The sequence below is a fragment of the Tupaia chinensis genome, unplaced genomic scaffold, assembly GCF_000334495.1.
Source record: "Tupaia chinensis unplaced genomic scaffold, TupChi_1.0 Scaffold149178_1, whole genome shotgun sequence".
Lineage (NCBI taxonomy): Eukaryota > Metazoa > Chordata > Mammalia > Scandentia > Tupaiidae > Tupaia > Tupaia belangeri.
In genome coordinates, this window is record NW_006209026.1 from 41052 (window position 1) to 56264 (window position 15213).

At 38.5% G+C, this 15213-nt stretch overlaps 1 protein-coding gene across 3 annotated transcripts in view; it reads right to left on the reverse strand.

Moving 5' to 3' along the window:
- The window catches only part of SGTB (small glutamine rich tetratricopeptide repeat co-chaperone beta), a 47187-nt gene that overhangs the window by 17282 nt on the left and 14692 nt on the right, over positions 1–15213 (reverse strand). For all 3 annotated transcript variants that reach the window (XR_003548319.1, XM_027769265.1, XM_027769264.1), the window contains exon 4: positions 9157–9256. Coding sequence is in view for 2 of the 3 variants with exons in the window: in XM_027769265.1 (XP_027625066.1) it covers positions 9157–9256 (100 nt within the window). In the remaining variant the exon portion in view is untranslated. The remainder of the gene's footprint in view (positions 1–9156; positions 9257–15213) is intronic.

The window sequence follows — 15213 nt, forward strand, 5'->3', positions numbered from 1 at the left end:
CTGGCAGCTTGAAACATACCAGGTACTTGCACATGTGTGCCCCAAATCCCCAAAAAAAAGGGAGAAATGGAAGAGAAGTGATTTCAGCATGACCACGCCCACTGTGGGTGCCTTCTCCTTCATCACTGTCCCTCTCTGGTAAGCACATATACCCTCTGGAAATTTTTTTTTTTAAATCTAATTCTCATTCTATAGAGACTACATGGGAATAGTAGGTGATATTAGAAAAAAAAAAGACTTCAAAAGATGAAAAAGCAAATCTTTTTAAAAATTTTTTTGGAGAGATTTTTGCTATGGGGCACATGCGCTCACCAGAAAGACACAGAGAGAGAGAGAGACAGAGAGACAGAAAGCGAGGAATCACCCCCCAGGAGGGATGGCCATGCCACAATCCTTTCTCCTCCTTTCTCCTCTTGAGATCTTGGGCACGCACGCACATGCGCCTGGCATGAGTTTAAGTCACCAGGTCCGGGACATGAATCGTGGTTGACTACATGGGAGTCTAGCGACATAGCCATTACACTAACTGCTGGTCCCAAAAAGCAAATCTTCACATGAAGTAAAAAAAGAACAAGAGAACCTAACTGTATAACAAAAATAAATTTAAGGAACTTGTGAGCATAGTAATTCAAGTGTATCTTCTTAATGAGATGTATTCTAAAGACAAAAGGAAAATTACAAAGAAATCCTTCATTCAGCAGCTTTGTCGGTGATATAATATTGGTGTTGCAATACTACCTGAAGGATACTGAAGGATGGAGCAAATGAGTAAACATACTGGAGGTGCTGGGAAGCAAGGTTTTCACTTTGGGAGAAGAAAGAGACAAATATAAAATGGGGGGAGGTGAGGGAGAACTCCACAACACTGGGATATGAACTGAAATGATCTATATAAGCCAATGACTTTTCAAAAAATACATTTCCAGGGCCAGCAGGTAGAGTGGTAGTTAAGGTGCTGGACTCCCACATGGCCCACGGTGAATGGAGTCCCAGACCTGGCAGCTTGCTTCCTCACTTTCCCTCCCTCTCTGTCTCTCTCTCTCTGATGAGTGCACATGCCCTGTGGGAGAGTGGGAGAAAAAAAGGTGAATAAAATTAAATAATTCTAAAAACAAATAAATTATATATATAATTTTTACATATCCAGATAATACATTAAAAGGTTCCCCAGTCAAATATAGGATAATTTAAGTACCAAAAGTTACTGTTATAATGATTGATCATAACACAATAGTGAACTATTTTTTTTGAGAGGTTTTTGCTATAGGGCGCGTGCGCTTGCCAGACAGACAGAGACAGAAAACCCCCAGTCAAATATAGGATAATTTAAGTACCAAAAGTTACTGTTATAATGATTGATCATAACACAATAGTGAACTATTTTTTTTGAGAGGTTTTTGCTATAGGGCGCGTGCGCTTGCCAGACAGACAGAGACAGAAAACCCCCAGTCAAATATAGGATAATTTAAGTACCAAAAGTTACTGTTATAATGATTGATCATAACACAATAGTGAACTATTTTTTTTGAGAGGTTTTTGCTATAGGGCGCGTGCGCTTGCCAGACAGACAGAGACAGAAAACCCCCAGTCAAATATAGGATAATTTAAGTACCAAAAGTTACTGTTATAATGATTGATCATAACACAATAGTGAACTATTTTTTTTGAGAGGTTTTTGCTATAGGGCGCGTGCGCTTGCCAGACAGACAGAGATTTCTCACTTTCCCTCTCTCTCCCTCTGTCTCTCTCAGTCAAATTAAATGATTGAATAAATAAAATTTAAATAAATATTCTTTTTTAAAAAATGTATGAGTCCCTGGGACCAGCAGTTGGTGTAAAGGCTATGTTGCTGAACTCCCATGTAGTCAACAGTGGTTCAAGTCCCGGACCTGGTGGGTTAAACTGATGCTGGGTGCATGTGTGTGCATGGCCAAGATCCCAAGAGGAGAATGGAGGAGAAGGGATGGCGGCGTGGCCATCCCCCTGGGGGGTGATTTCTTGCTTTCTGTCTCTGTCTGTCTGGCAAGCATACATGCCCTATAGCAAAAACCTCTCCAAAAAAAGAGGCTAAAGTGACATAACACAATGCACAAAACTTACTTGATTGAATTCTGGATAAAAAATATAGCTATAAAAGATATTTTGGGACAACCGGTGAAAATTGATAATACTAATTTTCTTTTTTGTTATTGTTCTTGTTGTTTAATTGCCAGAGGACATATGCATTCACCAGAGAGAAAGACAAAGATAGAGAGGGAGAAAACACCCACAGATGGGGCATGGGCACACCACAATCCCTTCTCCATTTCTCCATCCTGCCAGGATATGGGGCACACACACAAGCCTGACAACTTTTTTCTTTTTTAGAGACAGAGATATTTGCTATAGGGTATGTGCGCTCACCGAGAGACAGACAGAAAGAAAGAAATCACTCCCCCACCCTGGTGGGGGGGGGGAGGGGATAGTCATGCCACAATCCCTTCTCCTCCATTTTCCTCTCAGGATTTTGGGCACGCACACACACATGCACCTGGTGTTAAGTTTTTTTTTTTTTCTATTTTATAATTCCTTATTTATATTTAATTGTTGTACATCTTTCTAGGGCATAAAATGAATTTTTCAAAGCACTCCAGAGTAAGTTTTAAGCCACCAGGTCCGGGACACAAACTATAGTCAACTATGTGGGAGTCTAACGATTTAACCATTATGCCATCTGCTGGTCAAGCTTTGCAATTTTAAGCCACCAGACCCAAGACTGGAACTGAAACTGGCCATGTGGGATCCAGGTCATTTAACCACTGGCTGGCAGTCTCAATTTCACATTTTATAAAGATCCTTTTGGCAGAAGACTGGAGTGGGGACTGAGAATACAAATAAGAGACTACTTTAAAGTCCCTATTACATTAACTCAGCAAAAGTTAAGAACTTGGACTTAAGGCAGCAAAGAACAAATGAGCTATTTGGAAGGTATATGGGAAAAGGATGCACAGAACAAGATGCTAACATCCCTGGCTTCAGGTACTGACAAAAAGATAAGAAATAAGGGGTCTGACAGTGGCACAGTGGCAAAAGGCAATACTCTGCGAGTGACCCACATGGGAAAAGCTCCAGGTTCCCATACAGAAACCTCTCTGATATGTCAGGCACAGGTGTGCCAGTCCATGACCCAGAGCTGGCTGAGGCTGGAAATAGATTACAGCATCAGGATCCTGTGGAAGTGCTCTCTCGCTCTCTCTCTGTCTCTCCCTCTATATATATCCCTGTCTCTCTCTCTCTGATTGAAGAAATAAATAAACTTGAAAAATAAAAAATCAGGAATAAAACAGGAGGATCAGACTCAGGAAAAAAAATAAGTGGGTGGAAGGAAAGAGGATGATCGTGTTTCAATCTTAACAGCTTTAGAACACGAACTGCAAGCTAGGGTGAAAGCAGATTTGTGCAGCTCACAAATGGAAAAGGAGAGGCGTCTGAGCCTCTGTGGCCAGGAAAGGAAAGAGACACCAGGCTATATCTGAATCATCTGTGAGATGACGCTAAACATGCCCATGTCTGAAATGAATAACAATGTAGTCTACACTCTCTGTCTCTGCTGCTGCCTGGTTATCAGGGCATAACTAATGAAATTTCAGTAGAATAATACAGAGTCACCATGTTTTCAGATAGCCTCACTTTCTTTATCTTACTAGAGAAAAAGCATGAATTTATGTTTTACTTTTATTAAAAAAACAAGGCAGGGATCAGCCCTGCATCTCAGTGGTTAAGCACTGTGCATTGGAAGCCAGAGCCCACATGCAAAGCACGGTTTGAATCCCAACCCCAGCAGCTTGAAAAGTACACCAGATGCATGTGCATGCACACCCCAAATCCTGACAGGATAGAGAGGAGGAAACTGCGGCATAAGCATGTCCCACTGGGAGATCTTTTCTTCCTCTCCCCTCTGTCCCTGCGCTCTGACAATTAAAAGAAAGAAAGAAACAAAGCAAAAGGAAAAAAAAATTCACACCTACTTCATATTCCACATATACTGCATAAATAAATTAAAGCAAACATCTATTACCACAATAAAGTATTACTTCTTGTAAATAAATTAATATTGAAAGTTCAAGACTATAGTAGAGACATATATATTATTACTCCTTGCAGCTATGCTTTGAAGTAATTAGTATTTTGCAAGTGAAGAAACTGATCACCCGAACTCATTCAACCCACCACCCATCCCGGAACCATGAGCCTACTATAGGCAAAGTGATATACTCAGGACTGAAGTTGTACAAAGGATATAAGAGCATCATGTTCATGTAGGCACAGATTACAGAGGACAGCACTGTTCATTTTATATTATAAAGTACTCGGAAGTGTTTAGGCCTACACTTAATTATTCATTGTTCATGTATAGAAGCATTAATGTGAATGGCTAGTTGCTTCAATGTCCCTGGGAGTTCCTTTCTTTTACAGCCCTCCATTTATCCACACGAATTGGCTGAACTACGATGTACAGGGCTTGGCTGCACAGGGGATACAAGCAGACCTGAGTCCCAATATCTACCCCTGACCTGAAGAAATAAAACAAATATGGTATAAGGGAGGCCAGCACATACAATAAGCCTATATAAATATTACACGATATATTACGTGCTAGAAGTACATAAAAACAAGCCAAAATACATGATAGGTTTTCAGGGGTGGACTTGGATTTTCCTTGTGCCTAAGCTGAGCCTGAAATAACAGTAGATTCTTAAAAGCTGAAATAGCCACTAAAAATCTGGAAAAGACCATGCTTAAGAAATATGTCAACTAAGCATTTTCTAACAAATAGAAAAATCACTTATATAAAAAGTAAATTTTAGAGGCCAGCAGGTGGCATGGTGCTTAAGGTGATGGACTGCCATATGGCTGAACACAATCTGAGTCCCAGACCTGGTGGCTTGCTTCCTCCCTTTCTCTCTCTCTCACTCTATGGTGAGCACATGTACTCTGTAACAAATTTTAAAATAATAATAATAATGATAAATAAAACTAAATAACTATTAAAGAAAGTAAACTTAGGTTCATCTTGGCTAGCATGTAAAAAATATTTTGATATTTTGATTAGTAATAAGATTATGAAAGTGACTATTAAAAGGATTTACACCTGCTATTCTGAGCTTCCAACTCTCAGCCATCACTTGGCTAAGAAAAATGGCCAGAGGTAGTTGGCAAGGCTATTAACTATGAAGATATTTATGGCTATCACAGTCTTATAAAAAACCTAAAGCTTTATTCAGTGTTTGTATTAAATATGTAAATAAATAAATAAATAAACTTTAAACTTTTAAACTTTAAAGTTTGTTTGTTTTAATTTGACCAGAAAAGGATACAAAGAGAGAGAGGGAAAGTGAGAAAGCAAGCCACTAGGTCCAGGACACAACTCATGGTCGGCCATGTAAGAGTCTAGTGTCCTTAACCACCATGCCTCCTGCTGGCCCGTGGACTTTTCTATTTTTTTTAGGCTAAATTGTTAGAACAGATTAATAAAGGGATTTTTTTTGTGAAAACATAAATTAAGGTTTTCAGCATGCCAACCAAATTCCTTACAGATCCAAACCTCCCATAAATAACAACTATAAATCTTGGGTAGACAAACCATCAAACAAAAAACAAGCTTTAGAGGCAGCCCAGGTGACTGTGCAGTAGAATCTTATAAGGTTTTAATTTAACCTACCTCTTGATAACATGATCACACATGAGGACTTCACGAAGTTTGTAGAAAAACAGAATTAATGTCTGGGTTTATTTTGGTACAAAAATGTGATATTCACATATAATTTTTTTCACATTAATGAATTTTTGAAGGATTTAAAACATTTTTTTGCTATAAGGCACACACTCTCATCAGAGAGACAGAGAAAGAGAGACAGACAGAGAAAGTGAGAAAGCACTCCCTAGGAGGGACGCTCATGCCACAGTCCCTTCTCTATTCTCTTTTCCCCATTTTAGGCACACATGCACATGTGCCTGGAATTTTTGTTTTGTTTTGTTTTGTTTTGTTTGTTTGTTTTTTTGCTATAGGGCGCATGTGCTCACCGGAAAGACAGAGAGAGACAGTGAGACAGAAAGCAAGAAATCACCCTCCAGGGGGGATGACCACACCACAATCCCTTCTCCTCCATTCTCCTCTCAGGATCTTGGGCACACACACACACGCAACGGGCGTGAGTTTAAGTCACCGGGTCCAGGACTCAAACTGCAGTCGACTACATGGGAACCCAGCGACATAGCCATTACGCTAACTACTGGTCCCGTGCCTGGAATGTTTTTCAAGTCACTGGCTCGAGGACTTGAACCACGCAGTCAGCCATGTGGGATCTACCCGCCTTAACCACCACACCACCAGCTGGTCCTGATAAACTTTTTGAAAATTCCACATGTATCAGAATATTACAGCATCATTTGTAAACTTCATAGTTTGCTTTTGTTTTATTAAAGGCCTTCTTTTTCACATATTCTTCTTATCATTCAACCATGTATTTATTTGACAGGTTCTTATCAAATATCTTCTATGCATTAATGCTGTCACTGGAAGTAGAGTTGGTTGGCTGGACTCAAGCAGAACCTTACATCTGAACTTGACAGAATTTTATCTTGTTCTATTCTAATAAAAAAAGTGGTTATTCAAATTGTGAAACAGTCAAACAACAGGGTACCAGTGAGCAATAAAAAGGAATGAACTACTAATATATACAACAACATGGTTGAACCTCAAGACCATTATGCTGAAGTCTTAAAAAAAAAATACGTGGGGCCATCTTGTGCCCTAGTGACTAAAGTATTGGATTCTACATGCCTGGCCATGTGGTTCAAGTCCCAGACCCAGCTCCTTGAGAAATATGCCGGGTGCATGTACACGCATGCCCAAAAATCCCAAAAGGAGGGAGAAACAGAGAAGAGACTGTGGCATGACCATGTATGTACCAAGGAGGACGGTTTCTTACTTTGCCCTTCTTTCTCTCTGTCTCCATCTCTTTCTTCTTTTTTTTTTTTTGGAGAGGTTTTCGCTATAGGGCGCGTGCGCTCGCCAGACAGACAGAGAGAGACATAGAGGCAGAAAGCGAGAAATCACCCCCCAGGGGGATGGTCACGCCGCAATCCCTTCTCCTCCGTTCTCCTCTCAGGATTTTGGCCACGCACGCACATGCGACCGGCGTGAGTTTTAAGCCACCGGGTCCGGGACATGAACCGCGGTCGATTACGTGGGAGTCCAGCGACATAGCCATTATGCTAACTGCTGGTTCCCTGTCTCCATCTCTTTCTGATAAGCAGTCATCCTCTGGTAAAATAAAAAAAAAAAAAAAAAAAAAAAAAGATTACTTTCATATGAAACTGCTGAAGATAATAATGTAATCTGTGGTGGGAATAAACAAAACACCGGTTGCCTCTGGTTATAGGCCACTGACTGAGAAGGGGCATGAGGAACTTCCTGCATATCTGATGGGGTCTGGGTTAAACAGATGTATGTGTTTCTCAAAATTCAGTACAAGTACACTTAAAATTCATGTTCTATTGCATGCAAATTTTACCTTAAAGAAAAAAGTAAGAAAATATTGAACTCTAGACAATAATATGCATATTACTTAGAAGGGAGTGTACTGATGGCGCAATTTGCTTTGAAATACATCAAAGATAATATAAAATAGTGGCACAGAGACACAGATAAAGATGTTATATAGCAAATACACTGAAATTCCTTATAATTGCAAAGGGTGCATGTGCTCACAGAGACAGATGGAGGAGGGGAAAGCACTCCCCCAATTTGCTCACACTGCAATCCCTCCTCTTCCGTTTCTTCATCTTTATGGGATTTGTGCCACGTATGCACATATGCCTGGTGTGCTTCTTTCTTAGGTTTTACTTTATTTACTTATTTTGTCATAGGGCATTAGAGAGAAATAGAGAAATAGTGAGAAATAGTGAGAAATAGTGAATGATTTTCTGAGAAATTACCCCCTGAAAGGAGAGGACCACACAACAGTCCCTTCTCTTCCATCCTCCTAAGATCTTGGGCACATACACACATGTGCCAGGCATGATTTTCAAGCCTCCATGTCTGGAACTCAAATCGCTGTTGGCCATGTCAAAGTCCAGTGCATTAACCACCACACCACCTGCTGGCCTCCCTGGTGTGTTTTTCAAACTGCTAAGGTTGAGATTCAAACTGTAATTGGCAATGGAGGATCCAACTCCCTTAACCAATAGGCTATGGGGCTAGCACTACAATGAAATATTGATGGCAAAATCTAGGAGTGGCTACATGACTGTCCACTGTAAAATTCACTCAACTATAAAAATTTTCATAATAAATTAGTTACAGACAAATTTTTAAAAAGAAAGATTTAAAAAGAAAGAAACAACTAGATTAATTCGGAGCAAGTCCTATCAGACTAATATCATTTCCTTTTTATGTTATCAGAGTTACTACTAAACTGGTAGATCAGAGAAAGATAAGTGACAACATATTTGAGTCTTCGTAAATCTGAATTTTTCTTCACATGTGATCAAGGTTAAAAAAACAGGCTTCATAATTAATAATGGGAATAGATATTTTCTGTGGTGTATAAAACTCTTTACTAGATATTTACCTAGCACTTTACCTATACTAACCATTTGCTTTCCGTAACAACCCTATGCGGTAAAGACTGTTACTATCCACATTTCACAGATAGGGTAACTAAAGGATAACTACTGATATGGAAGGTAAGTGCTCAAAGTTACAGAAGCCAAGCCAGAAATGGGAATCCAGAGAGTCCAGGTCCAGAACCCCTGCTCTTAACCATTTCGCTACGATAGCTCTGTTAGCGAACTTGTAACTGACATAAACGTAGAACGCATTACCTACTCAAGTCTGTGTAACATGAAACCAGAAGCAAGAGCAAACACTACTCTACAGATGCCCAGTGAACAAAGTCGAATCGAAAATGGAGTAAACTTACATGAAACAAAATATGCCAAAAGTTCATTAACAATGGTTGGTTGCCTCTAAATAAGCTTATAAGTTTATTTTTTCCTCCTCCTTGTTGTACTAAACTTTAAAAACTGATCAATTAATAAGCTTTACAGTTTCTTCCAGTTATTAACATAAATATTTAAGAACTATGAACCTGCCATATAGTGCCAGTTTACCTGTTGCAATAATATACAGCATTATTTGGATCCAGTTCTATTGCCTGTGTGTAACAATCCACTGCAGCAGCATAATTTTCTTCTTTCATGTGGTTATTGCCTAAAACAAAATAATTAAGATGTATGGTAAATATATGCCCAGGAAAAGTCTGATGGATAAATATTAATCATAGAAACTAATTTTTTCTTTTAAAGAATTCTTTAATTTTATTTATTCATTCAGTTATTTTAATTTTACCAGAGAAAGATAGACACACAGAGAGAAGGAAAGTGAGAAAGCAAGCTACCAGGTCTGCGACTCGAACCGTGGCTGGCCATGTGGGAATGTCCAGTGCCTTAACTACCATGCCACCTGGTGGCCCAATCATAGAAACTAAATTTTAATCACAGAAACTACAATAGTATGAAGGTGTTATATGACGTCAGTCATACTAGAAATACATTTTACATATAGAATTCACACTTTTTGGCTTTCAGTGTCCTTGAATAATTTTTTTTCCTTTAGAGGTTTTTGCTGTAGGGTGCATGTGCTTGCCAGAGCAATAGAGAGAGACAAAGAGACAGAAAGTGAGAAATCACCCCTGCAGTGGGTCTTTGGGGCATGCACGCATACACACCCTGCATGAGTTTCAAGCCCCCAAGTCTGGTCTCAAACCACAATTGGCCAAGTGGGAGTCCAGTGACATAACTATTTTGCCATCTGCTAAATAATTTTAGCAATGCAGTCATAAACATTTACTGTTCAGTATACCTTATGAAATCCAGACCTAAGTGAGTACATGCCACAATTATGACTTTCTCATGGCAAACCTCAGTCTCTTCTCACCTTACCTTCATCTCTCACCTCTTTTAGATCTTCCCCACCCTTTCCAGATGTGACACCTACCCTAATCACCATCTCAATTGGAACCTTATCTTCCACTCCTCCCCTGTAAAAAACACACATCTGCTGAATAACCAAGCTCTCAGAACTCTGCTATGGATGAGGTGGTAAAACTAATCACACTAACAGGTTATTACCAGATAATATTTTTATGTGCTATCCCTTTCAGAGATAAAGTTTTGTTAAAAGGGAATTTGAGGAGATTAATTTCTAGAAAGACAGAATTTCAGATACCATGGCTAACAAACAGAGTACTGATTTTCAGGAAGGGCATCCATAAATACATCTGGCAATAACTTAGCTAGGTTAAGCTGATCAGCAAAACAAGAGGTTTCCTGTGGCTATTTTCTATATTCCATTAAATGGAGAGAAAAAGTGTCTTGTGCATAAGCACTAATGTTCAAAATTGAAAATATTAGAACTGGGATTAAAAGGAAGGATATACCTGGGGGACCAGCAGGTGGCGTGGTGGTTGAAGCGCTGGATATGCCCACATGGCCGACTACGGTCCATATATTGGACCTAGTAGCTTGCTTTCTCACTTTCCCTCTCTCTCTCTGTGTCTCTCTCTGGTCAAATTTTTTAAAAAAATAAATGAATTAATAAATAAAACTAAATAAATAATTCTTTAAAAAAAAAAAGAAAAGGAAGGATATACCTGTCAAAGGACTTTATGAGTCCCTTTCAACTTTCCCTAAACCAGCAACTTTCCTTGTTCTTAATAATCATTAGCTACGTAATGGCAAGAGAGGGGTATACATTTGTAGGGAACAGGAACAAGAAAATTAAAAGGAGAGGCTGGTAGATAAAAGCATCCAAAATCATACGAAAGTTATTGCAAATTAGGAATCAGAAATGAATATTAACAGTGACTGCTGATGGTACATAGTTTCCTTCTGGGGCAATAAACATGTTCTCTAACTGACTACGATAATAGCTGAGCAACTCCATGAATATACTAAAAACGAGTTTATTGTACATTTTCAAGGAATAAACTGCATGGTACATGAATTATATCTCAATAAATCTTTTTAAAATAATTGTTTTGATCCCACCCCTCCCAATAAATTAATATAAAGCCTCTAAAAAAGCTGAGAGGATAATACAGCTTTTTATGATTATGCACAAAGTTAACTACATTATCCCAGCTACTTGAATAGATTTCCTTGTCACAGATTTTATTTTTCTGGGTTACTAAGATTTTGCTGTTGCTGTAGGACATTTTTGTCTTGGGGTGGCATTTTATTATTACTACTATAACTAAAACTGTATTGTAGGGGGCTGGCAAGTGGTGTGGTGGTTAGGGTGCTGGACTCCCACAAGGCTGAACACAGTTTGGGTCCCAGACCTGGTGAGTTACTTTCTCACTTTCCCTTTCTCTCTCTATGGTCAAATTAAAAAAATAATAATAATAATAAATAAAATTAAGTAAAAAATTATTTTATTATTTTTTTTTTTAGAGAAAGATTTTTGCTATAGGATGCATGTGTTTGCCAGAGAGACAAAGTAAGAAATCATCCCCTCTGGGGGGATGGCCATGCCTCACTCCGTTTTCCTCTATTCTCCTTTTGGGATTTTGGGCACACGCACACATGGGCCTGGCATGAGTTTCAGGCCACCAGGTCAGGGACTCCGGCCATGGTTGGCCACGAGAGAGTCCAGTGATGTAACCATTATACCATCTGCTGGTCCCTAAATAAATAATTCTTAAAAAAAAAAAAAAGAAAATAAAAAGAAACTTGATCTATGTCTTTTCCTGTAAGCCACCTCAAATATGTGTGTGTGTGTGTGTGTGTATATATATATAAATAAAACTAAATAAATAATTCTTTAAAAAAAAAAGAAAAGAAAGGTAATCCCGGCAAAGGGCTTTTAAGGAAGGATATACCTGTCAAAGGACTTTATGAGTCCCTTTCAACTTTCCCTAAACCAGCAACTTTGTATATATATATACACACACACACACACACCACAAATTATGCATATTATGCATATTATAATGTAAGTTAATAAGCTTAAAGTCATAAAATATTCACTATGTAAAAAATCAGAACACAAATGAAGAAATGTGTGAAGAGAAGATATAATAATGAAGCCCTTGTACGGTCTATTAATGGCTACATGGTACTCTCCTATATGTTGGTCCCCTTTAACTCTCACAACCCTTTGAGATATACCTATACTTTTATGATCTGCTTTTTTCTGACCTTACTGCACTTCTTCAGAAGTAAGACTTCTGAAATACTTGAAAGCAATGTTCTAGGAAGGTATGAGTTGGCTAGAAGTCCTAATCGACACAGTCAGATAAGTGCAACAGGTAGCCCTGAATAACTCAACTTTTGCACTCTAGCATGGGCATGTTTCCACGCAAATGGCAAAATCTGGAGAAAATGACAATCACTTAAACTTTATATGTCTCATATCTTAGATGTGATATGCCTTAGTGGAAATAATAAATAAAAGCTTGTGGTTAAAAGCAAAGGCAGAAGGTAATCTAACCTACCCATCTTGCTATAGGAAATGAATCTCACCCTACATGTCTCCCTAACCTTTGTCTTACTAACATTCATTATGTCGAAACACAGGGAATGCAATTTTCCAATGTTCTGCCATGTAGAGGGAGTAAACCTGAGGGACAAATAGGAAATTTTAATCTTCCATTTATTCTACATTGTTACTTGAGTTAAACCAAGAAAGCTGCAAAAGTAAAATGTTAGTATGTGGATAATATACTGGTTTGTTTTTTTTTTCTTTTTTTGGAGAGGTTTTTGCTATAGGGCGCATGTGCTCACCAGACAGACAGAGAAGACAGAGAGACAGAAAGCAAGAAATCATCCCCAGGGGGGATGGCCATGCCGCAATCCCTTCTCCTCCATTCTCCTCTCGGAATCTTGGGCACGCATGCACACGCACCCAGCGTGACTTTAAGCCACCGGGTCCGGGACTCGAACCGTGGCCGACTACGTGGGAGTCCAGTGACAGTATATTATCCCGGGACCAGCAGTTAGCGCCCTAGAGTAAAAACCTCTCCAAAAAAAAATATAGATTTGACATCATAAAAATCTAGGTGGGGAAAAAAAATCAAATTAAACTTTTAATTAGGAACTAACATGTGAAAAGAATATATGAATATCTGAGTAATTTAAATATAAATGCTCTGGGAATATGCAGATACTTAATAAAGTTCATGGAAGGGACTAGAAAATGGAGTGATGGTTACATCGCTGGACTGCCATGTAGTTGAGAGGTTTCAGTCCCAGAACTGGCGGCTTAAAACTCACACCAGGCATGTGTGTGTGCATGACCAAAAGCCTGAGAGGAAGATTTCTTGCTTTCTGTCTCTTTGGTGATCACAGGCAGCTATAGCAAAAATATCTCTCAAAAAAAAAAAAAAGGTTATGGAAACAGTGGAATAAACGTACAAAACTATTATTTATACTAATAGTTATATGGTACTCTCCTATAAGATGGTCTCCTTTAACTCTTACAACCCTAGGAGATATACCCATACTTTTGTGATCAAAAACGTTTGAAGTGTATGCATAGATTTTTCATCCTGTGTGAGGTTTTTGCCTTGGGGCACATGCACTCACAGGACAGAGAGAGAGGGACAGAGACAGTGAGAGGAAAAGTGAGAAATCACCACCCAGCGGGATGGCCATGCCACAATCCCTTCTCCTCCCAGGATTGTGGGCATGCATGCATACACACTGGGGAATGTGTATTCAAGCCATAGGGTCTGGGACTCGAACCACAGTTGGCCATGTGGGAGTCCAGCAACATAACTGCTACACCATCTGCTGGCACTTCCATAAGCTTTTTGAAAACTCTGACCAATAAATCTGTATAACTTGGATGACAAAGGGGATGTGGTTATTTCATTAATTTGCATGTAACTGATGAAAGTCATGCTATTCTTTTATTTTTCCCCCACATTTTATTGATTCACAAAATACCTTAAACTAAAACTATGGACAAAGCTAGAATCTAGTTACAAACGTAATGTAATTTTCTTCTGAAACATTTTTAATTAATTAATTTACATTCATTCTCTGAGCATTGTCACAGCATACAAAATGTGATTTCCCATCCAAAATATACTGCAAGGAGATGTATCTACAAGAGGGAACATTATTTGACAATAAAACATGATGTGCACATGCGCACGCATGGGCTTCTGTGTGTGTGTGTGTGTGTGTGTGTGTGTGTGTGTGTGTATTTTTTTTTTTAACCCCTACTTCTCACCCTCTGTCATTTCCCACCCTCCTCCCACACTATCTTAGGTGTCTACAGTTGTTTTCCATTCCTTTTTCCCCCACATTTTATTGATTCACAAAATTCCTTAAGTAATTTAACTACTTTCAATAGCACGTTTAGCTGGTATGTACATATCAGTGAATACCTGTCTGACTTTAGGCGTGAAAGTCTTAGAATGAATATACTATAAGGTGGCACCTAGCTGATGCTATAAATCTTACTATGGTCATTAAACAGGTATTTTTTAATATATTTTTTAATCTCAAGAAAAGCAGTTTTATCTTTAATAAATCAAAGAAATGCTAAAGAACTTTACTTAAAACTTAAAGCCAGGAAACAAGTTAGGATTCTGTTCAAATAGTAGGTACATGAACCTACTGGCAGCTCAAGACAGGACAAAAATCCTTAACACTGGAAAACAAAGTCTAGAAGAAAATCAAGAATGTTTTAGTCAAAAGTCATAAAATGCTATTTCAGAACTGGTGAAATAGTATTTTATGACTTTTGACAAAAGTCATGTTATTCTAAGATATTAAGACATGGTGAGAATATCATTTTGTGAAAGAAATTTTAAAATAGAAAACTGAGTCCATTCTATTTACTGGAAACGAAGTACTTTTATAATACTGGGTTGTCGAAAAAGTCATGACATATTTTTCTATGCAAAGACATCATGACTTTTCCAATGACCCAATATAATTCTAAGAAGATAATCACAAAATAGTGAGAAGAAGTATAGACAAAGGTACCAAAGACAGTGTTTCTTGGGATTACAAAATAATCTGTCTAGGTAAGCAAGTTGAGGTCAAACCGTTCCATGTAACATTACACAATCATTCAAAACAGTGACATGCATGCATACTTACAGAACTAGAAAGATGACCAAGTCCAAGGATGAGGAAAAGCATACTCTTTCC